Source organism: Sorex fumeus, unplaced genomic scaffold (genome assembly GCF_029834395.1).
Source record: "Sorex fumeus unplaced genomic scaffold, SorFum_2.1 ptg000008l, whole genome shotgun sequence".
NCBI classification, from domain to species: domain Eukaryota; kingdom Metazoa; phylum Chordata; class Mammalia; order Eulipotyphla; family Soricidae; genus Sorex; species Sorex fumeus.
Genome location: NW_026606065.1, coordinates 28507449 through 28533055, shown reverse-complemented (window position 1 = coordinate 28533055; position 25607 = coordinate 28507449). Strand labels below are relative to the sequence as shown.

The following is a 25607-nucleotide window of genomic DNA, read 5'->3' as shown; positions in this document are numbered from 1 at the left end:
GGGATGTCAGTGAGAAGTTGTAGAATTCAGCTCTTCCTCCCACTTTCCTCAGTAAGCCACTACTAACTGCCTTAGTGATCATCCTACTCTTTCCCAATCTAGGGGGGCTCCTGGCATCTCAATAGAGGCCATCGAAAAAATCTTTAACTGATATTCTTAATTCTTTACTAGCTGCCTTCAACTGACGCCTTTCTCCTAACTGAAGCCAGATATCCCTGGCTTAAAGATACATTCCTTAATTCCCTTCCTTCCTTCCTTCCTTCCTTCCTTCCTTCCTTCCTTCCTTCCTTCCTTCCTTCCTTCCTTCCTTCCTTCCTTCCTTCTGTTTCTTTCTTCCTTCCTTCTGTTCCTTTCTCTTTTATTTTATTTCTTTTTTCTTTCTTTCCTTTCTTTCCTTTATTTTCTCTCTTTCTTTCTTCTTTCTTTTCTGTCTTTTGTAAGTCCTACTCAGTGAAGCTTGGGATACTCCTGACCAGGTGCTCAGGGATTATTCCTGGCAGTGCTTGGGGGACCATATGGGATGTTGGGGTTTGAACCCAGATCACAAATTCCCTATCTGATGTACTATTGTTCTCTGCCCTTTCCCCTATATTATTCTTGAATCTGGCTCCATTCTCAATATCCAAGTTTTATTCTCCATGTCTACTAGCTGAAATTCAGTTCATACATTAAGTGCCAACTCTAGAACTGACTCCTTTTTTTCCTTCACAGAGGCAAACCTAACTTTTGCTTTTTATGTAGAATTTGTCAGAAATATATGCGCATTATATATATGCAATCAATTATCTAGCTTTTTATTCCTTGTCTAAGATAGATTTAATTTATTCTTCTTATTATCTCTTATAGCACTATTACTAGTACTTTGCTAAAATATAATAGGTAACAAGAAAATTTAACAACTAGATATGTGGATGCTTGGAAGACAGCAGGAATATATGTGAAAATGAATAAGAAAGGTGATAATTAGAAAAGAACGAGATGAGACAATACTAGGAATTAGAGCATTAGACTAATTCTTATGATTTAAAATAGTTTTCAGAAAGGAAAATTAGAAAATGAAGTTTAGTAAGAGTAAAATTCACAGAACTTTTCTCAGAGAAGGAAAATATAAGTTGAATTTTTTCATATTTACCATTTATATATGACAGAATGAAAAATATACAGATAATAGCAAACTGCAAAGGACTAGAACCTTGCATGATAATTTGGAAATAGGACCTTATGGGATCTATAAATATTAAATCAATTTGAAGAAAATATTCAGGGATATTACTGAATGCATTCATTGTATGGATAGAGAAAAGGGAAGAAGCCAGTGTTTTCTGGAAGGCTGCTACTAAAAACTAGATATAGATCCTGCTTCAAATGCTTTGGGGAAAAAGCAGCTGTGATAGAGAAGGGACCACTACGGCAAAGATAGTTGGAAATGAGCACTCTGGATAAGAACTGCATGCTAAAAGTATGTCATGGAACAAACATGATAACCTCTAAGTTATCTGTATTGTAAAACCATGATGCCCAAAAGGAGAGAGAGAAAGAAGGAAAGTGCCTGCCATAGAGATAGGCTTGGTGGAGGGGGTTTGGGTCAGGGGAAGCAAAGGGCGTGTGGCAGGAGGGAAACTGGGGACATTGGTGGTAGGAAATGTACACTGGTAGAGGGATGGGTGTTAGAACATTGTATGACTGAAACCTGATCATGAACAGCTTTGTAACTATGTTTCTCACAGTGATTCGATTAAAAAAAACAACTAAAAAGTAAAATGAAAAATACCAGACATAGTAGATAATTAGAAAAATGAACCAAATATCAGTTAGTTCTCACAGATTGAAATATAAGTAGACATTATTTGAAGATAAGGAGTTTGAATGTACTTCCCACAAATCTATATACCTCGTGAATACTAAAACCCATACTTGGTTGCAGGTACACTTGTGTCTGAGTGTCATTTTTTTCCCATTATACCACACATCAAGATGCCAATACCCAGTCTCTTGAATCAAGTGTCAGTTGCATTTGTGGTCCTTCTCTATTCCTTACCCACTCACCAAGTGTTTAGTCTTTCTACTTAAATTATCTCCAGGAATATTTGCTTTTTCTTGAAGTCTCACAGCAATTACCCAATTCTGTCATTATTTTTCTTCCTACAGATAAATGAAATAATCTCATCCTCCTCTCTTGCCTCATTGTTTTTCATTCTCTATCATGTGACAACCCTAATAATCTGATTAAAAGGCCTTTCCAATCACAACCCTCCCTTGCTGAGAATATTACTATAACTATTTTTCATAATCCAAAGTAGAAATTATCACCTCACATGCAAGTCTTCTGTGATCTGAACTTAAAATTCTCTAAGTAATCTTACACCATATTTCACATTCATTGCTATACTCCATAATTATTTTCCTATTTTTCTCTTTAACACACAAGATACCACTCTTTTCTGTGGTGTCTTACTAGAAGTGAGCATTTTCATTGTCTCATTTATCTTAGCTATTATTTTACTTTTAGTCTAAGTTTAAGATTTATTCTCCATGGAAGAATCTCTCTCCCACCTTTCCCCACCCTTCAGACCTCTGTTTCTCAGTAAAATCCTATTGCTATGTATTTCTGCTATACTTTTTCACATATCGTATTGTTTTGTTTTACTGATTTAAAACTTTGAGAAACTATCTATAGCCAGCATTTATCACCTGTTACTTTTTCCCATCTAACAGAGTTGTCGGGTAAGTGTTAGAGTCTCACTGATGTATAAAGTATCATCTTCTGATAATACTTTAATATATTGCTATGATAATAAATTAAAATTTGAAAATAAACTATGCAGCTGTTAGGAAAAGTGAAGTCATGAAATTTACCTATAAATAGATGGACATGGAGACTATCATGCTTAGTGAAATGAGTCATAAGGAGAGGGACAGATACAGAATGACTGCGTTCATTTGTGATATAGCACAGTGGTAGGGCGTTTGCCTTGCATGCAGCCAACATGGCCGACCCGAGTTCGATTCCTCCGCCCCTCTCGGAGAGCCTGGCAAGCTACCGAGAGTATCTCACCCGCACGGCAGAGCCTGACAAGCTACCCGTGATGTATTCAATATGCCAAACACAGTAACAACAAAGTCTCCAATGGAGACGTTACTGGGCCCGCTCGAGCAAATCTATGAACAATGGGAGGACAGTGACAGACAGTGACAGATATATTAGAAGACTAATATCCATGGCCAGAGTAAACAGGGTTTAGGAGGACTTGTCAATGGTTGAACTAACCACAGGTGTGGGGGGGGGGGCTGCAAGCAGGTAAGATAGAGAAGAGACCAATATGATAAAATAGCTGGGAATGATCAGAATGGACAAGATCTGAGGGAGGGGGTGAGGATAGAGGCAGGCAAGGGATGAGGGGTGGGGGTGATTGGAGGAAACCTGGGGACACTGGTGCACCGAAGCTGAGAAATATAAACCGGTGGAGGGATGGGTGTTGGAACACTGCATGACTGAATTCCAATCATGAACAGCTTTGTAAAGGTATAGCTCACAGTGATTCAATAAAAAAGTTTAAAAAATGAAAATAAGTATAAAATAAAAGTTTTTTTTCTACTACTTAATATCATTTCAATGCTATCTTACTCTCAGTGAAATCACTCAGGAATTGTAATAAAATCCCATAAAAACTTAGTAAATGGAGTGTGGTAGACCAGATGACTCTAATGCCTCCTCATCACCTGAGTTTTCCTAAAAGTTTATATGATATCCCCTGATACGCATAGCTAGAAAAATCCATTTTGACCCCATTGCCATTAAAATGGTATCTCAGCTTAACATTGTGGATGAAAAAATATTAGAAATATCTAAGTTTGTCATGTATGCATTTGATAATGAGTTATACAAATATTATTTACATAAATAGCATGCCCAAATATTGTGAAAGAATTGAATAAATATTGGTAAAGATGATAGCAAGCTTACTTCTGTCACAGAGCTTAGAATTTTACGCTTTAGTTCACTTGAGACCCACGTGTAATCAGACAAAATTCATGTATAAAATAACTTTGTACTTGGGAAGGTCAAATTGACATTTATGAAACTATTAGATGTCAAACAGAATAGTTTTGTGCTATGAAGTATAATTTCTGTGCTACACTAATCTCAGTAAAGAATGTTTTTATCTTATAATGCCCACAGAAATGCATAATTGGAATATTAAGCTGACTTAAATTTTGTCATTTGATGGAGATAAGTTAAAAATCCATTAATTTTAATTTATATGCATTTAACAAATAATATTTGCTTTGTTTTAATGATTTAGGTACATGTCACTGTGGCAGGTGTAAGTGTGATAATTCTGATGGAAATGGACTCATTTATGGTAAATTTTGTGAGTGTGATGACAGAGAATGCATTGATGATGAAACAGAAGAAGTATGTGGAGGTATGTACCTTAACTTTTCAGAAATTAATCAAAACAACTGATTTTTCACTTGGAACACTCTTAAATTTTTTGCTATAAAGTTCTCTAGCAGGTTTACTAATTTAATCTGACCTTATATTTATTTGGAAAGCATTTCATCTAAGGAGGGTCAGACTAGACATTCAGAGTTGAGTAGTACTTTTTAAATGTAAAATCAGATTGTTTTCAGAAGAGATCCAAACCAGTATTAAATATATCATTTGCAACTCTGAAGTGTTCTACTTAAATTTTTGCCCTGCTCATCCCAGCCACATAAGTTCTTCTTTTTCTCAAATTTTTAGCTGCATATTTTAATTTTATTCTTTCCTTCTTAAACATAGACTTGAAAGTCTCATATCAAGTTGTAAGGTAGCTCAGTGGTAGAGCGAATTGTTTGTGTGTCCCTAAGTTCCATCCTTGAAATCACAAAAAATAACTATATAAGTAAGTGAATAAATTAATAGGAAGATAGAGAAAACTAGTAATATTTATCAGCTAGGAATTTCTTCTTCTATATTCCATACATACTCTATATTACTATCTTTCATAATTTTTTCCATGTGCTTAATTTTTATGTTTTTTTTAAAGTTGGGTTTTCATTGATTTATAGTACCATAGGTTTGCTAGGATTTAGCATTCTACCCTTCATGTGTATAAGACTCACTGGATCTACTGCCAAATTTTTAGTGCCACTGCAGCACCAGAGGTTAAATTTTTTTTCTGAGTTTTTTTCTGAGTTTAACACGTCTTGGGAAAGGGAAATCCTAGGTCAGATCTGCCGTCAGTGTTCTCTCCCACACAATACTGGGACACCCAGATATACAAAGCAGTATTTACAGACTTGCTATAGGGCATTTGCCTTGCACGCAGCCAGCCTGGCCGACCCGGGTTCGATTCCACCACCCCTCTCGGAGAGCCCGGCAAGCTACCAAGAGTATCTCGCCCACACGGCAGAGCCTGGCAAGCCACTTGTGATGTATTCGATATGCCAAACACAGTAACAACAAAGTCTCCAATGGAGACATTACTGGTCCCGCTCGAGCAAATCGATGAACAACCGGAGGACAGTGACAGTGACAGTGACAGTGCAGCACCAAAAAGACTCTTATCCATTCTAACTACCTTCTCCTTTCCTTCTAATAGACACCATGGAGTTAACTCAAGGGCTGAGTTAGAATTGTCTTTCTTTTTCTTTCTCTTTTCACTAAATTGCTCTATTTTTATCTGACATGAGTGCAACTACCTGCCAATTTTCTTCTACTTCTTGTTTTTTTTTTTTTGGGAGGGGGTTACACCTGGAAATGCACAGGGGTTACTCCTGGCTCATGCACTCAGGAATTTTTCCTGGTGGTGCTCAGGGGACCATATGGGATGCTGAGAATTGAACCTGGATCGACCACGTGCAAGGCAAATGCCCTCTCCACTGTGCTTATTGCTCCAGCCCCCCTATTTGCTATTATATGGTTCCCCTCTGGATCCATCCAGGTTGTCCTCAGAGGTTGGCTTCCTATTTTGTCAAGAAAGAGTCTAGTCCTTTGCTGTAACTCACATAGCAGTGATAGTTTGCTCACTGGCATCAGGCACTTAGAACCTGCACTTTACAGTGGCTGCCGGATGGCATACATCATTCTAGGCTAAGAATTATTTCATACCAACAGACCAGAGTTTAAATCAGTGAGATGATTTGTGCTGAGTCATTCCAGGAATTATGGTGGCATTCAGACTCCTGTGCATCTGACTCCAGAGATTGGGCTCTTGCCCACTTATGGTAGAGGACTGCTTCAGTGCCCTGGAGTGTGGTGCTAAGGAGAAGAGCATTTGCTCATCACCCATTCTGGCTCTTAGGATTCTGTTTGCAAGCTTGTTTCTAAGTTTCAACTTGCAGCCGGGACTAAAAGAAAAAGAAAGTGAATGGGCAATCTCCCCCCTTTCCATTTTGGAAAAGCATTTCTCTGCTATTACTTAAAAATTGGCAGAAGATGGTTCAGGGGTTGAGGAGAATGCCTTGCACATATCGAACCCTTTTTCAGAGCAACAACTGCCTGATGTAGCCCTGGTCACTCTGACCACTGAAGAACCTGAGCAGTTCCACAGCCTCGGGGCTGCCAGTCTCTGGCCTCAACTCTCTATTGATAAGCTTTTGCTCACTTCCCTTCTCTCTGACCTTCCAACCCACAGGCTCCTGTCATGCAGATAGTATGGCTGATTCCCTTGTACAAGCAGGGACAAATGAGACCAGGAGGAACCAGAGAAAGTAGCACTAATGTCTGTCACACTCTCCCTTTTATGCAGAGTGCACTGTAGCTTTGCTTCCTGTAGTTACCCAGATACTCTCAGGTTGAATCTGTTAAAACATTTCTGGTCAACTTGCTGCACAAAAGCTTTGTTATTTTTCTAGCCTGTGTCCTAAGTTAGACGGTGTTCAGGCAAAGGACTGAATTCAAAATGATTACAACAATTCCATCAATCCACCCATAATTATTATGTTTGTATCCTCTCTAAATTTTCATTTTGATTTTTTAGAGAGAAAAGTGGGGGAACATGGGTGCCAATGAGCTCTGTACATTTCCACAAAGCAGTCTATCTGCCCATATCAATGCTAACATTTGATTTGAAGCAACACCACACAAAATGCTGAACTCTCACCTTTCCACTTAGTATCTCTGTTTGTTTGAGGCTTAAGCAATTTCATGGTACATAGTTCCTGCCCCCCCCCAATACACACACACACACACACACACACACACACACACACACACACACACATACACACACCCCAGTCCTACAGTCAGCCTGCTCTGGGGGTGGTTCTGACAAGACTGAGAGATTTCACCTGTCATTCACATGAAAACAGCCCCAGAAATGTGATTCTACAGCCTACTGATGAAGCAACACAAAGGGAATTTTTTTTTAAATTCTATCAGTGTACATAAGGCTAGCAATGGATGTCTGTTATCTAGCATGTGTCTTTTCCTGATACATTTTATCTTGGTTATCCAAATGTTACTTCTTAATGGTATTTCCATTTGAAGTAAGATATACAGATAATTCATGAGCATAGAACAGCCATTAAATATATTTTTAAATGAAGGAATAAATTAATACATTCATACAAGTTATTTATGCAAAATAATTTTCATTTGTATTATGAGGAGATCTGCTTAATTTTCCATAGCTGCATGCAGTCATTACATTGAAACTTCAATGTAATGTTTATTTTCTTACCCATTTCTATTTCAGTTGCTTTTTATAGTAAAAACCAAATTTATTTATTTTTATTATTTATTAATTAATTTTTCACTTATAAAGTTATTCATGTTTGGGCTTCGGGCATAGAATGTCCCAGCAGCAACATAAAATGCCTCCACCAATATCCCCATTTCCCCTCCCCAACCTCCAAGTCAGTCTCTATGATAAGCACTTTAATGATAAATTTTATGTTCTGTGGTCTCTGTTGCTGTTATTGGTAGGGTTTTGTGCTTAAACACTTCACCATCCTTCAGAATCCAGACTTATCCTCTTTCTCTACCATTATCTTAGTATTCTCTTTGTCCTAGCCTCACCTCCCAAACCCCAAATGGCAAGCTTCCTACTGAAGACTGATTCTCAATTTCTTCATTTCTATTGTTAAAGTCCTAATTTAATGTTCAATTTTATAATAAACTAAGAAATTTGTGAAAATGTAGATTTTCATATGTCAATATCATATCAAACCTTAAATATATAGGACCTTATAAATTTCCCAAATTGACATGGGAAATAACTTGTGATTTAAATAAGTAATAAAAGTTTTCAGGCCAGAGTAATAGTACAGCAGGTAGGGTTATTGCTTGCACGCGGCCCACCCGAGTTCAATCTCCAGCATCCCATATGGTCTCCCAAGCACCGTCAGGAGTAATTCTTGAGTGCAGAGCCAGGAGTAACCCTGGGAATTTCTGGGTGTGATCCCCCCAAAAATTGCAAAAAAAAGGAAAAAACTGTTTTAAGAACCCCAGTCTGGGAAGACAGATAATCCAGGGGGGAAGGCATGGCTTTGCATGGGGCCTGATTCAGGTTCGATCCATGGCATGATAATCCCTGAACACTGCCAGGAGTTATCTCTGAGCATAGACAGAAGTAAATTCTGAACTCAGCTATATGTGCCCCAAACCAAAAAATAAATAAATAAAATAAAAATATTTTAGTACCATATTTTTATTGCCTTTTTTTCATTGTAGTCTTCATGTCCCTGAGGCTTATGACATAACATTGGGGATACTTTTCATGTGTGTGTATGTGGATATATTTTGAAGTTCATAAATTAAATATTTCTGATGAATTCATTTGAGAGCCTCCTTTATGTTTGCTTTCAGCAAGTTACATTTAAATTTTGTTGTTGAAATGATCCTTGACTGTTTGGGTAAAGGAATTTTATGGATCCCCCACTATAGCTCACTGAGTCATAAAGCATGATGTAGTTAGCTGGGGTTTTATTTCTCTTCCTCTGCTTTTTACTATAGCACTTATAGTGCTAATGTCTCTTCAACTCTCTCACCTCCTATCTCTCTGACGTAGTCTGCCTGAGGAAAGTTCCATCTGGTAAACAATCATGGAATAATGCATACTCTATTCTATTCTATGTCCCTTTGCATATATTCCATTGAATTGAAATGTGCAATCGGACCTGAGATTCTCCATTGCTGATGCTTTTATCATTGTCTGCATTGATATTATATTATTTTTATCATTGCTCTTGCTTGTATCATTGGTCTGCAACAGAGATTATCAAGACTCTCACAATCATTTTGCCATGACCCTCCAGGATCATGGCTGTAGAAAAAGAGAAAGGAAAAGCAAAGACTTTAGCTATGCATTCTGGATAAAACGTAGATTCCTATAGAGCAGAAAGAATACACAAAACAAAATTCTAGCTGTCTCTGGTCTTGTTGATATTTACCAGAACAGAAAGATGAGGTACTCATGATTGTGTAGGAACGCTGCAAATAGGGAGCCCTTCAAGGGTGAATTTAGGTCATTTGAATTTCCATCTTTGAGAAATTTATACAAGGGTTGCTAAACATGGGTGCAAAGATATGACGACTCTTTACAACTTATGCTGAAATACCAATGAACAGGATAATTGTTCATGGAGAATGTTGGGGCTATGGATGAGATAGGGTTCGCTTTGCCTGGCATTGTTACTGTCTTAGCAAGCAGAAAGAGAACTTGACTGTGTGAGACCAAGTAGCCAAAAAATCTTATTGGTCTAAATGAGCACTAACTGTTGTTTTCTCTAAAATCCATTTTTCTTCTACATATCTTGGAGGAAACAATTGAATGAAAAAATGACATATTTCTTCTTTCTTAAGAAATGGTTCAACCAATAATAATGCTCTTCCAAATAATTATTCACCATTGGTTTCTCAATAGTTGATTTCAAATGAAAAAAATTAACTGAGGAGAATATTTAGCTCATAATTTTATATAGACTTCAGGCATAAAGGCATATCAGAAATTGTATATACTACATTATTCTCATCATAGAAAGTCCAGTAAAATGAAATATTTTCATGACTTAAAGAAATGTCCTGAGAATATATGATTACATACGTTTGAGGTGCTTCCTTCCATGGAAACTGGAAGATAATTGACAGTCACTATCTATTTATGTTATTTCTTTGAAATTCTTTTATTGTAATCAACTCTTTGGCTGAGACAAGTAAGAGAACACGTGGGCCTGCCTCATTCATGCAGATTATTAGGTCTGGGCTAAACTGTGATGGCTAAGGGACAAACTACATAATTTATCTAAAGCAAGTCAGGAGGAACAGTTTTATTATTATTATTATTATTATTATTATTATTTCAAAAGGCAAAAGTGAGCACAAAGAGATTGAAAGTTGATTCTGCTTTAAAAAGTTGCTTCTCTCTCTCACTGTATAAATTCATTTTGGGTAAAGGCCATGGAAAGTGTTACTGTGGAAACTGTTACTGCGAGGCTGGTTGGCATGGAGATAAATGTGAATTCCAGTGCGCGATCACCCCCTGGGAGAGCAAGCGCGGATGCTCGGCTCCCGACGGCAGAATCTGCAGCAACAGAGGTGTGTCACTCAGACATGTTACTACGGAACGGGGAGGAAAACAAAGCTCTTCCTTTTCCTCTGTGCCTTGCAGTGGGGGAGGACGTTGTCCTTTATAGCTATTGACTTTGGTGAAAATCAACATTTCCTATGCACCCTACTTGCTTTTCCTCACATTGTGTTGGGTAGAAAGCAGACTAGAAGAAAGTTGTGGTCATTTTTTTAGGCTTCACTGAACAAAGAGTTAACATGGGACCTGTAATTTCTTTGGCGGCCATCCAGAAATAGCACAGTGCAGTTAAGAGGCAATTCTTGTAGATACTCCTGCTAAATGTCTCTTGTCTCACAGAACCATCTACAGCATGAACATCTAATTATACACTGAGGACTAGGACAAAAACCTCTCAAGTCTTAATTATGACTAAATTGAAAGTGTGGTTGAAACACAGGATGATATAGAGTCATTTGACTTTTATATGCAACAATAAAAATGTGATATCGTACACAATAAACTATAAATAGCAGGTAGCCATGAAAAATTTAAACCAACCTTACACATGAATTTTAAAATATTATATTTGAACTGATAGTAGGTATTACACATGTTATTATGTGTGATAATGCAGATGTTATGAACATGTTTTTATCTAACATGCTGGAGCAATAGCACAGTGGGTAGGGCATTTGCCTTGCATACAACCGACCTGGCTGACCCGGGTTCAATTCCACTGCCGATTTCAGAGAGCTCGGCAAGCTACCGAGAGTATCTTGCCCGCATGGCAAAGCGTGGCAAACTACCCGTGATGTATTAGATATGCCAAACACAGTAACAACAAGTCTCAAAATGAAGCCCTTAATGGTGCTTGCTCGAGCAAATTGATGAACAATGGGAGGACATTGCTATAGTGCTTATTAATATATTAGCATTGCTAAAATTTAAAGCAAGTATAGGCTTAATAAAGAAGCTCTAAAGACTTTTTTGAAAATAAATAGAGCTTTAAGTTTTGCTAGCTATATTGGCAGATAAAAGAAAACTAAGCCAGATTTGACCATATTTCCATCTTTAGAATTATGAAAAATTTAAACAATTTTCTAGAAAAATATTAAATTTTCCAGAGAGCTGGAAAGATATTTCTTTCATTTATAAGGACATGATACATTTTAACAAATAATGCTGGCTTGGAAAGCCTTCACACATGACTGAGTTTATCCATTTAAAAACTGAAGTAAAATGTGACACATGACTGTAGAGAGAGAAAGGAAGTCAATGGCCTGACCTTGGAACAAAACAGAAGGAAATTCTTCCCTTGATGCATGATAATTCGGATGACATAGCTTATGAACACAGTCTGTGGTTGTATCTGGTATATTAGAATATATTGTTGTCAAGTCCTTTTAATTGTATCAGGTTAAGTAGTCACCATTACCAAGTCAGTGCATGAAGCTTGAAGTATTCCTATGGATAGCAAACCTATGGGGAAGCAGAGATGGGGGATGAGGAGAAGTAACAGGGCTGTGGTCCTAGGCTGGATTCTTCAGAAAGGACAGTGGCCTCTGAAAGAATGTCCTGAAGAAATTCACCCTTCTTTACCCCTCTCAATGGGCCCTTTCTTTTGTCAGCCACTTCCCGGCAGAGCTGCTAGCCCTTTGCTGGGAGATGTAGCAGAGGTGAAAAGGGGAAGGAGCATTGTGTCTGAGTGAGGCCAGTGGCTGGTAAGATACCAGTTTATGGAAAGACAAGTCGGTGAGTCCCTTGTTCTCAGGAGATTATACCCTGCCTACTCCCAACATTTCTCTTAACTTCTCCCCTGGTGAGAAAACACACTCCTCCCTGCACCTACCTTTCTTCTTTTTTCAACCAAAACCTTACATGGAGGACACAGCTGACAGTTGTGTTGATGGTCTGGGTCTGACTTTGAGACCAACCAAGATGACCATCAATGCACATCCTGCATCCCACATGATGACAGGGATTGGTCTCTGTTGCCATTTATTAAAGGTGTTCTAAGTTGAGGCATTGTGTGGTGTTTTTTATTTATATGTTTCTGCTGTATTTACCAAATATAAAATCACCAATGGATGAAGAAGACTGATGTGTAAGATATTAGATTTTATTTCTCACTGGTCTCATATAAACTGTGGCCCTTCCAGGAACTTGTGTGTGTGGTGAATGTTCCTGCCACGATGTTGACCCCACAGGAGACTGGGGAGACATCCATGGGGACACCTGTGAGTGTGATGAGCGAGACTGCAGAGCTGTCTACGACAGATACTCAGATGACTTCTGTTCCGGTAAGTGCTGTCCTAGTACTACTTTAAAAATGTCCATGTTGCCACTTTTAAGATTAGTAGAATTCTCAGGAAAACTCAGAACAATGATATGTGTCTTGTCCTGTGTTGGTGATATGCCAGCTGGGCTTTGGTTAACGTGGGGAATCCTGAGATCATCCCATTTGCAATGGGGGAAAAGGTGGGAGGTGAATGTGTGCCCAATCTCTCTGAGTCAGCCTCACTCACCTCCAAGGAGAACCATCACCTCCAGTTATCTATGACTCAACTGTGACCCAATGACACTGTGAAGTGTGTGTGCCACGAAGACCTTTGTATTAATATCCAAATAAGACCTTGAACTGTCCAGGTTTGAACATGAGTCCTCTTAACCATATATTACTTTTAATATAGTGTGGTACTGTATGTTTGCTTTACCTCTCTTATGATTTTAGTAGCACCTATTTTCTAGCTTGCTTTATCATAAGAATATAGTAAATAATATGCAGAATTAATGTTAATTGTGTGATAAGCAAGGTGTCTTATCAACAACAGACTAATTAAATTCAAGTTTTAGAGAGCTACAAATAATGTATGGATTTTTGATCTCACAGATGTTTCTCAAGGGTGGACATATTACAAGATATAAAATACTGCGGTTATTATAAAATATTAATGTATTAATTTTTCATAGAGTTACATGCTAAAACATTTCTATGGTTCAGTATATTATTGAATATCAATTAGTGAATCAAAACATTCTGTGCCATAAGTATTTCTGAAGCAGATCCTCTTCTTGTCTGAAGTATGTATCCATCACTGGCTCTTACAGTGCAGGAGAGAAACATTGGCCCTGACTTTATGGAGTTTGCAAACAATGTTCAAAGAAAAATCTGACAGAATTTCTGATGGAGCAAAGTGGGAGGGATAGCACATATATCTGTGGACTTTGCATGCATGCAGAAAGCATGGTTCTCTGAACACAGAACTGGCTGCAACACCTGAGTACTTCTGGGTGTGTTATGTTCCAGAAAGAAAGAAAGAAAGAAAGAAAGAAAGAAAGAAAGAAAGAAAGAAAGAAAGAAAGAAAGGAAGGAAGGAAGAAAGAAAGAAAAGAAAGGAAGATTTATCCCGAAAAGTGCTATGTAGCATCATGTGAACTTTGTTGTCACAGTCAGGGAGATAGGGGAAGTGCCTTGCAAATAACATGTCCATAAGCTGGAGTGCTGACCAGTGGGTGTTATTTTATTTTTTAACTGCTAGCCTGTTTATTTTATTTATTTTTTAAAATTTTTATTAGTGAAACACCACGAGGTACAGTTGTAGACTTACAAATTTTTGTGCTTGTTATACAAAAATGGGTTTTTGTTATACAATGATCAGTACTGGGTTTCAGTTATACAATGATCCAGTACCTATCCCTCCACCAAAGCCCATTCTCCATCATTTACATTTTTTAAAAATTTTTGTTAGTGAAACACCATGAGGTCCAGTTGCAGATTTATGAATTTTTGTGCTTGGGTTTCAGTTGTACAATGATCAAACACCCATCCCTCCACCAGTGCCCATTTTCCACCACCACGGGTCCCAGTATCCCTCCCACCCCCCCACCCCTCCATCCCACCCTGCCTCTGTGGTTCTCCTTGGAGGTGAGTGAGGCTGACTCAGAGAGATTGGGCACACATTCACCTCCCACCTTTTCCCCCATTGCAAATGGGATGATCTCAGGATTCCCCACGTTAACCAAAGCCCAGCTGGCATATCACCAACACAGGACAAGACACATATCATGTATTCCTTTTTGTTCTCTCTCTCCTTTTGGGTGTTGTGGTTTACAAAAGAGGCATTGAGTGGCAATCATGTTTGGTCTAGAGTCTACTTTCAGCATGCTTCTCCCATCCTGGGAGGATCCTCCCAACACCCATTATTTAGTGCTCCTTTCTCTATCTGAGCTCCATTTTCCCCTAGAATGTGTGGCTGGCCTCCAAGCCATGGAGCAAAACTCTTGCTACTAATCTCCATCACTCTTGGGTATTAGTCTCCTATTTTGTTATTTATGTATCTTATGATCACTATTGAGTGCTCATAAGATACAGAATTACAAAGCTGACCATGGTTTGGTTTTAGTCAAACAGTGTTCCAACATCCATCCTTTCACCAGTGTACATTTCCCATCACCAAGATCCCCAGTTTCCCTCTCACTACCCTTCCTACAGCCTGTTTTAATGGCAGACACTTTCCTTCTTTCTCTCTCTCTCTCACTGTCTCCATCTTGTCTGTCTCTGTCTCTACCTTTGTCTCTGTCTCTCTCTTTTTATTTCTCTCACTCTCACTTTCACACTCTCTTTCACACACACACACACACACACTTTATGGTTTGGAATACAGGTACTGAGAAACTATCATGTTTGTTCCTTGACTAGGGTACTCCGCTGGTTTCTAAGCACTTTCCCAGCTTCATGCATCTGCCAAGATTCTCTCACCTAACTGAGGGTCCCCAGCTGCCAGTGCTTTCCACAGCAGAAAATTCCTCCTTCTCCTACAACCACTTGGGAGAATTTTCCATCATCTTGTAGATGCTGTCCTGTTAAGAAACCACTTTCCTGTTCCTCTCCACCTTATACACAAGTCTTTTCATCCTCATCATATTCAAATCCTAAGTCAATCACCTCTGAGTCACCTGCCCCTTAGATGCTGTGGATTGTTCATTTTTCATCAGACTAGGTGAGGGTGGGTGCACATTTGCCATAGGATTTCCAGGCTCAAGAAAGTTTCCAAACATGCTGAAGAATTCCAGAGCTTAGGGACAGAATCAATTTTAATGACGCCTAAGAATCTGAAGAAAGTTGGAGAGCCTTTCTTTACTGAACAAATATTTGTTTAAACTTCAGTTTAATATCACCAGATTTTATTGAGAGGCATCATGCTCAAGAAAACTATGCATAAAATCAGGGCACAAAGATACCAGAAATCATAGGTTCTACTCCCCCAAATTTTGCTGTTTAGTCGAAGAAACTGCCACGGGCTGGAGCGATAGCACAGCGGGTAGGGCGTTCGCCTTCCAAGCGGCCAACATGGCCGACCCGAGTTCGATTCCTCCGCCCCTCTCGGAGAGTCCGGCAAGCTACCGAGAGTATTCGATATGCCAGACACAGTAACAACAAAGTCTCCAATGGAGACGTTACTGGGCCCGCTCGAGCAAATCGACGATCAACGGGAGGGCCTTTACTTACTTACTTACAATATATGATAGGAGATTTTCACATATGTTCATTGTGACTTATCTGTGTATACAGCAAGGAGCACAGCAGATAATGTTCCTTCTCTCTTGGAGTTTCCCTCTTTGTAGGGTGGCGAGTCATCAATCCACTGGAATAGGTCAAATGTGCAGTGAGTTTGTGTTGTGTGTGTTTTGCAAGCCAAGTGCTCAGATGAGAATGAGGACAGAACAGAGGTTGCAAACTTAGAACCTCCATATATTTTACTCCAGTTTTTAAATTATAGAGGTGAGGCTCTTCACAGAGCTGCTAGTGACTCCTGCATTGCAGGGTGTCTGGGACCAGTTATGCCCTAAAGTGGAGGACAAAGATGCATTTCAGGCAGGGAAAAGGGGCACATGTGATCTGTGCAGAGAGCTAGGACTGCCTTGGTTTAGTGATTGCCAGTATGTGCAAGGAATAAAACGTTACTGAGAAACAAGATCTGGAGATCTTTTTACCTTGCTGCAGAGCCAGATTTTATATGAAAGACAGTGCAGAGCTAGGGATAGTTTTAGGTAGCACAGAACAATTGCAGACAATCCAGAACTGGGAAATGCTGGTGCCATGTGCTGCCCTGGAGGCTATAGAAGAAAGTTGATAAATTTGCTTCCAGACATATGGAGCAGAAGAAACCAGTGACGACTCATAGATGTGTTGTCTCATAGATTTTGCACTGTGTTAACTCTGAGTCTGATTGTCAGAGATAAGCATGAGAATTTCAAGTCATAGCATCAAGTTGGGATTCAGGGAATGCTGTGTAAGAGATAAAACACAAATTCAGGAGATAAAGGATGTAATTGATGAGAATATACAACACTTCTCCCTATTCTGTGATCCAAGACATTCATTCTAAGAGTAAATGCCTGCAATAGAGGATAGTACAAAACCCTGTGTGTACTACCCTGTTTTCCAATGCGTACTTTCTATAATAAGGTTTGACGTTAATAAAGTGACAGATTAGCAGGACTATATTAGCAACATAACTAATTCCAAAATAAAGCAAATATCATAATATGCTATGATAAAAATTATTTACAAAAGTGAGTGTGACGTATCGTTCTTCAGACACCGTAAGAATGATCCCTGAGCTCAGTCAGATTTGGCCCAATACCACCGAAAGAAAGTTATGAATGTAAGGGAAAGCCACTACAAGCTCAGATCACAGGAATCTTTCTTAGAGATTTCCAACAAGTTTTTGGACCTTATTCTCCTCCTGCTTCCTACTCACTCAGAGAGAAAGATACAATTACCTACATTTTTACTGAAAAAAAGGGTCAGAGAAATCAGATAGCTTGCAAAGTTCATGTGGTAACGTATCATTTAGAAATGCAGAATTAAAGTGCTTTTATCTCCAAATGATGCAAATAGCATTTCTCAGTTTTATCTTATTTGCTAAAAAGTAACTATTTTCTGGATACTCAAATTCTTAGAAGATGAGATTTCTCTGAATATCATTAGAGCTGGGTAGGCATCAGTCTCTGGAATATTTATTTTTCCTCAACATGTAGAATTTCCTGAATTGTGACTAATACATTATTAGTCCCCGCAATTTTTCCAATTGCCCATCTGAGTTGCACCATCGGATGGGCATCAGGCAGTTGATTCTTGAGGATGTTAATACCTTAGTGTTATGAAACACGAGTTATCAGGTGCATTAAGATTTCCTGGTGAAGGAGAATTACTCCATAACTTAGAGGCCAGCTGGGTATTCTAGGGGAAAGGACAATTCAGATAGAAAGGGGAACACCAAGTGGAGGGTGTTTGGAGGATCCTCCCAGGAGGGGAGATGCAGGTTGAAAGTAGACTGGACTGAACATGTTCACCACTCAATGCCTCTTTGGCTGATCACAGCGCCCAGGAGGAGAGAGAGAACAGGGGGGAATGCCCTGCCACAGTGGCAGGGGGGGATGGGGGGATGGGAGGATGGGGGGGGGGGAGGGATATTATCCTGGTGGTGGAAAATGGGCACTGGTGGAGGGATGGGTATTTGATCGTGGTATGACCGAGATCCAAGCACAAAAATTTGTAAATCTACAACTGTACCTCATGGTGTTTCACTAATAAAAAAGAAAAAAAAAAGATTTCCTGGTGATTTATGCAAGCCTGGCATGTAGGAAGGCTCAGATGAAATGCAATTTTATTTTTAGCTCCCATTCTTTCATCCTGAGTGTGTTGATCTTATCAGGTCCCAGGAAAATTTGATAAATTAGTTTAAGCTTACTCATTTAATTGACATTTTTTTCATTCATGCCCACTCCATCTATCGATTTAATAAGGTGTTTAAATATAAATACATTGTGTCTACTACATCATGAGTGTGGTAGATGAAATATGTTAAAACAAAGAGAATGTTTTTTTTAATTTTATATTCATTCCTAATGTTATTCACTCTCTACATGGGAGAGTGTGAGAACATGCAAACTATCACCCATATAGTAATATGACACACACAGATGCAGACATACTTCAAACATGATACTATGGATGCAATTTCAGCATGGCCAGATGACCAGGGTCTCCTTGGCTGCCCACAGTACCAGCTTCTCTATTGATCACTTTAGGTATATAAGTGGCTTCACTAAATTTCCATGCCGATTCTGAAATAATCCTTTTGTTCCTGATAGCTGTCTACCAGGCTGGTCTATTTTCCCAATCCCCATAATTGGAAAAAAATATGCCGCGGTGTGACCTTAAACTTTATCCTTCAGCTTGCATTTCAACCAAATGATAAAATAATCTAATGCTCCCTCTGATTCTGATTGTCATTTGTTTGGAAAATGGACTCTTTTGTTTGGAAAATGGACTCTTTTGTTTGGAAAATGGAATCCTTTGATAGCACTTTGTTAGGTGAGGAAATTTGTTATTTTGGATTATCAAAATATTTATGAAATAAACTGAAAGAAGTGATGAAGTATATTCAGTTTGTGTTTTCCTGAAAGGAAAATCAATATATTGGGTGAATTCTTTTTTAATCACATGCACTGGTTTGTTCTAATGTATTCTCCAGAACATTTCCTTATTGATGGATTTTATTGTACTTAGTCAGAAGCTACTTGGAAATTTCACATTCGAATTCATGGGCACTTGGATCATTTAAAAAATAAACAGAAAATATTCCTTCAAACAGGAGTGATGTTTTGTGTTAGCTAGATCTGAATTTGTCCTGGAGGGCTATTTTCTGTGTTGAGTAGCTTAATTCAAAGGACACAGTGATTTCAAAAAAATAAAGAAGTCTGTTGTCCAGAATGAGGATCAGAGACACCTTTACTCTTCTTGCCTGCTGGGATAGTGGTTATGCCTCTGGATGTCACATCCTGCTGCCAGTTTTCTGACCATGGCAGAGAAATGGAAGCGTGAATCCATTTGCATACCAACATCAAGTACACTGTTGTTTTCTGAGGCCCTGGTGCAGTGTGTGCTTAATACATGCTCAAAGGGCCTTTGAAACAAATTCTCTACAGTATATTTTGCTCATGTTCAGTATCAGAGAACAACAACAATATTTTTTCTTTTCTCTCTGTTTTGTTGATCTTGTACTGACAAAATTTAAAGAAAGCCTTGTTAGAGATAGAGACATTAACTTCTGCAGGCCCAGCATCTGTTTGTAGATTTGACAAACTACCATGCATAAAAGCATTGAGTTAGCGAGTCAGAATTCACCTCTCCTGCTTTCACCTTAGAGTTAAGGTGAGTTGAGGTTCAGAAAGGTCAATTCTGGGCCCATAAAAAAAAAGGATTCAGGTCTCCTTGGGTCTTCTTCTTTGTCTTTTTCAAGCTTCACGGTCATGCTCACGGTCCTACCATTTTGCTCGAGCAGGCCCAGTAACATCTCCATCATGAGACTTGTTGTTACTGTGTTTGGCATATCGAATACGTCACGAGTAGCTTGCCAGGCTCTGCCGTGCGGGCAAGATGCTCTTGGTAGCTTGCCGGGCTCTCCGAGAGGGGCGGAGGAATCGAACTCGGGTCAGCCATGTTGGCTGCTTGTAAGGCGAACGCCCTACCGCTGAGCTATCACTCCAGCCCTTTTCAAGCTTAGTGTGTAAAAAAATCCCAAGATGGTAGGTTATGGCACCCTTCAGGTTTTCATGCTAGAAATATCTCATTCCTTTCTAAATTCTTCTTTACATATTAAAACCAAGCATTTCATCTTCTTCATTCTATCCCTCTAAAATGCTTTCTTCTTTCTTCTGTGACATGAATTTTATACTGGAGTTGAGCAAGGAGTAGCTCCACAGGAGAATTTGCAATTTCATTTCAATGGAAATGCTTCAGAGTCTGGAATTAATACCTTGAATTTCTTACTGATTTCCCAACACTACCCAGCATTATTACAAGGAAAATTATTTTTAGAAGGTACATTTTTATTTAAAGTAGGAACTAAAAAATATTCTAAAATATATTTAACAGTAATGACTGAGTTATTAAGAGACAAAAGACAAAATTTTCCATTACCAGGCAAAAGTTATGTTTATGTTTTAAATATCCAATTAATTTTGAATAATTATTTAAATTTGGCAATGCAGCTACCTATACTAATTTTCATCGTGAGACTAAAATTATTAAAATCTTTTCTCTATTACTTTTACATTTGTATCTTTTATGATCGTCATTGGGATTTTTAACTTAGATATTTCTACTTTTTACAAAGTATAAAATCTTTGGAAAGTATCTTACATTCACTATTTTATCATTTAAAATGCTTTTCATACATTCACAACGCTCAGGGGTTTTCTTTCTTTATGAATTGTCTACCTATGCCATTCATATGTTAAAAACCCTTTTTTTCCCCCTGAGCTTGAACATGCCCAATTGATGTTGACTCATGATGACACAGTGAAGAGATAAATGTTTGCGGAGGATCAGAGATCCTCTTTCATTGTATAATGCTTCCACTTTGATACTTTCCTATTTGGGGAAGGTGGGGGTGTTCTAGGGGCCACACCCTTGAAGTTTAATTTTTTTCCTTTTTATAAGGTAAAGGTAAAGGCCCTCCCGTTGATCATCGATTTGCTCGAGCGGGCCCAGTAACGTCTCCATTGGAGACTTTGTTGTTACTGTGTCTGGCATATTGAATACTCTCGGTAGCTTGCCGGGATTTATTTATTGAATCACTGAGAGCAGTTACAAAGCTTTTGGGTCATACAATGATGAAACACTCATCCCTTCACCAGTGCCCATTTTCTACCACCAAAACCCCCAGTATACACCCTCCCCAATCCCACATCCTCCCCCTATCTGTGGGGCAGATGACTTCTACATTACTCTCTCTCCACTTTGATCACATTCAATATTCAAAGCTTAATTTCTGGCTCTGTTATCAGGGATTACTCCTGGCAGAGATAAACAAATAGAGCTGTATCATACTAAATGCCTCTGCACGTGAAAGAATATGATAACTGGAATAAAAAGATGCCCCACAGACAGAGGAAATATTTGCTCACAAGTCATGTAATAAAGTGCTTTCTCCAAGATCTATAAAGCACTGATAGAACTTTACCAAAAAAAAAGATGAACTCCATTTTATAATGGAGTTTATAAGTAATGAACAGAAACTTCCTCAAGGAAGACGTACAGATGACCAAAAGGTACATGAAAAAGTGCACTTCATTACATGTCATCAGAAAAATGCAAACCCAAACAACCATAAGATATCACTTCCTCAGAAAGAGAGGGATAGACATAGAAAGATTGCATTCATCTGGGGAACATAAAGTAACAAAATAGGAGACTAACATCCAAGAATAGCCGAGATAAGTACCAGGAGGATTACTCCATGGCTTTGAAGACAGCCGCACACGCTAGGGGAAAAGGCAACTAAGATAGAGAAGGGAGCACCAAATAAAGGGTGTTGGGAGGTTCCTCTCAGGATGGGAAATGCGTGATGAGAGTAGACTATAGTCCAAACAAGATTGCTACCCAATATCTCTTTTGCAAACCACAGCACTCAAAAGGATAGAGATAACAAAAGGGAATGCCCTGCCACAGTGGTAGAGTGGGATGGGGGGAAGGGGGTGGGAGGGATACTGGGACTGGTGGTGGTGGAGAGTGGGCACTGGTGGAGGAACGGGTATTCGATCATTGTATAACTGAAACCCAAGCACAAAAATTTGTAAGTCTACAACTGTACCTCATGGTGTTTCACTAATAAAAATTTAAGGAAAAAAAAAAGATATCACTTCCATGCCAGTGAGACTGGCACCTGGCACACCTCACAGAGGACAAAAGAAAGCAGTCTTGGCATGGATGTGGGGAAAAGGGACCCTCATCCTATCATTACTGCTGGTTGGAATGTCTATTGGTACAGCCTTTTTAGAAAATAATACAGGCACTATTCAAAAAGAAATTGAGATTCCATGTGATCCAACAACTCCACTTCTTGTCATCTACCCCAAGGGCCCAAAAACTATATTTAGAAAAGACATTTATGCTGTTATATTCATTGTAGCACTATTCACAGTAGTAAAAATATGGAATGTCCAAGAACAGATGACTGGATAAAGAAACTATCACACACACAACACACACACACACAGGCACAATTCAGCTATGAGAAAAGATGTAATAATTTAATTTGCTGCTACATGGATGAATATGGAGAAAATTATACTGAATAAAGTTAGGAGGAAGAGAATAGTATCACAGTATCTCAGTATACAGAATAGTATCACAGTATCTGTCTCATATGTGGGGTATAAAGAAATCTTTTAGGGAATAGCTAATGTCCAAATAAAAACAATAAAAACAGAAAACTACTTCAGTAGAAAGCTGTCATGGGGGTTGAGGTGGACAAGAAATGGACCCTGGGACAAAGGCAGAAGGAAGCAGACAGTCTGGTGCTGGGTGTGGTACCTTAGTGTTTTATGCATAAAACCTTACCATTAACAGTTTGTAAACTACAGTGCCTAAAATAATTGTTTTAAATGAGAATCAATTTAAAAACATTTAAAAATATAGGAAGATAGGAATCATCATACACCGTGTAAAAAGGGAGCTCATGTTTATCACATGGCCAGCTGTGCTTGAGGCTCACCTTGCAGGGAACTGAAGCATAAATCAGTAGCATATTTTTGTATAATATCACGTCTTGAGATGAGATGCGCAGGGAAGAGAGGAGCAAGGTCTTAAGGGCCCCAGGTCTGCCAAGTGATTATAGATGAGCAAAGAGAAATGTGAAGGTACATTCATTATTAGAGGTAAATAAACAGAAATGAAGAGCTGAGTCAGCCAGAATGATAAGAAAACAGAAACTGAATATGGGGTTTAAAAGTGAAAGTCATTCAGAAATTTCTTCTTCTGGATCAAAGGCAGCTGTGTGTCTTAAAACACCTGTAAATATATCCAGAGTGAAGCTGACTTTTCTTTTTTTGGTTGTTTTTAGATCAAATTCCAATGATAAAGTCTCTTGTTAGTAGCTTCAACCTCTGACCATTCTCCTAGATTTTACCCCACAGATGTTTTAAATCGCGATATATTTGTTATCTAAAATTATGCAAATTTAAATTATACAAGCTAGTTGCATAGTTATCTACATTTATATGACTGCCCTGATAGCAATAATTAGTACCCTGAAAAATTTTAAATATTGATATGTGAATAATCTGCTAATAGAGAGTAACACCCTTCTAAATTTGTGTTCTAACTGTGGAACTTCAGGGAGTTCTGCCAACACTGGGCTCCCCTAACAGTGCTCAGCTTCATTTTGTCTGGGGATTGGAACCCCCATGCTGGGCATCCTCCTTGCCTTTGAATTTGGGGCAGCTGCAGTAGCCAGTGTCATTCTTCTGTTTGGTTGAGGTTTTCTGGTTTCTTTGTCTACACATATTTTCTTTAAATCTCCACAGCTATTTTAAACTTTCAGGAGTTAAATTTCAGAAAGCTTATTTCTCTTTTATGTTACATCTATTCTTCTGTTTCATCATTCCCGTGTCAACAACTCTTGCACGAACAGCAGCCCTGTTCTCTACTCTGTGAGATCCTGGGGCAGACATGAGTGTCCTTGAAATGACACCTCTTGTCTTCAAGATTTCAAAGCTACTGGCTCCAATGAAAAAGCGAGTTAAAATGCTACGAACAGTATTAAAAAACAGTACATAGCTATGCCTTTGAATGTAGCTCTGTTTGCAAATTTCCCCTCAAAATTGCACGGTGTTGAGAAAAAGGGTTGTTTAATTTTAAGCTGAGTTAAATGGTTAGAAGTCACAGAATCCAACCACCTCTGAAATGTAATTTCTAAGAAATATGAGCTATTTAAAATGCTTCTAACTTGAAGATTTTGGCCATCATTTCATAAGGTTATTCAATAATAATCATAAATGTCTTTTCTTTTTAAAAGATTTTTTTAGGGACCATTATGTTTGATTTTTTAAAAAATTTTTTATCTTAAATTGAATCATCATAAGATTCACAGTTATAAAGCTGTTCATGATCAGGTTTCAGTCATACAACGCTCCCTACTTGTCCCTACACCAGTGTACATTTCCTAACACTAATGTCAACATCTTCCTTCCCACCACCCTGCCCCCCAGCCTAACGTTATAGCAAACAGTTTTCCTCTGTCTGTCTGTGTATCTGTCTTTTATGGTTTTCAATACAGCTACTGAGAGGCTATAAAATGATTTTTTTAAAATTTTAATTGATGGAAGATCAAAACAGAGATGCACCAATGGCACCAGAGCTATAGGACAGTGAGAAGGGCTTTTGCTTTGCATGCAAACAAGTTGAATTAAATCCCCTGCAGCCCATATAGTCCCCCAAGCTCTACCAGGAATGACCCCTGAGCACAAAGACAGGAATAAGCCCTGAGCACTTCTGACTGTGCCCGCCAGAGAGAGAAAGAGAGAGAGAGAGAGAGAGGAGAGAGAGAGAGAGAGAGAGAGAGAAAGAGAGAGAGAGAGAATAATGTCTGTAAATCTATCTAGGATAATTAAAAAATGCATAAAAGTAAAACATATGTGTTCTTTGGCAAAGTATGAATGATGAATGCAATTTGTTGTATAAACTATATCATATATAGTTGGTGCTTAATAAATTCATGTTGAATTGAATTTCATGTTAAATGAGTGATTTGGATTTAATGATCACTGACATCTCACTGTCATTATCAGAGTCACCATGCTGTGGTGACCATGGTCTGCTGGTGCATTCGGGGCTGATGACTGTTCCCCTGGCTGATGTACAAAGAAACAGGGGGCCAACAGGCTGGTAACTAGTGGGCGATAATCAGTGGCTGCTTGTTCAAATCTCCAAACATTCTGTCACTGTCACTGTCCTCCCATTGTTCATGGATTTGCTCGAGCGGGTAGGGTGTTTGCCTTGCAAGTGGCCAACATGGCTGACCTGAGTTTGATTCCTCCACTCCTCTAGGAGAGCGCAGCAAGCTACCGAGAGTATCTCGCCTGCACAGCAAAGCCTGGCAAGCTCCCCATGACATATTCGATATGCCAAATACAGTAACAGTTGTCACAATGGAGACGTTACCGGGCACACTCCAAACATTAATTATAGAAAAATCGTGAAGGTTTGGGGAGTAGCGATTACACATAGGTGTGGTTAACATTAATTTAAGCAATGAA

General features: G+C 38.7%; 1 protein-coding gene across 1 annotated transcript in view; it reads left to right on the top strand.

Annotated features, from left to right (window-relative positions):
* Positions 1-25607, top strand: part of ITGBL1 (integrin subunit beta like 1) — a 266652-nt gene that overhangs the window by 121009 nt on the left and 120036 nt on the right. Inside the window, exons 4-6 of the mRNA XM_056109966.1 lie at positions 4305-4427; positions 10385-10525; positions 12656-12796. Of these exons, the coding sequence (XP_055965941.1) occupies positions 4305-4427; positions 10385-10525; positions 12656-12796 (405 nt within the window). The remainder of the gene's footprint in view (positions 1-4304; positions 4428-10384; positions 10526-12655; positions 12797-25607) is intronic.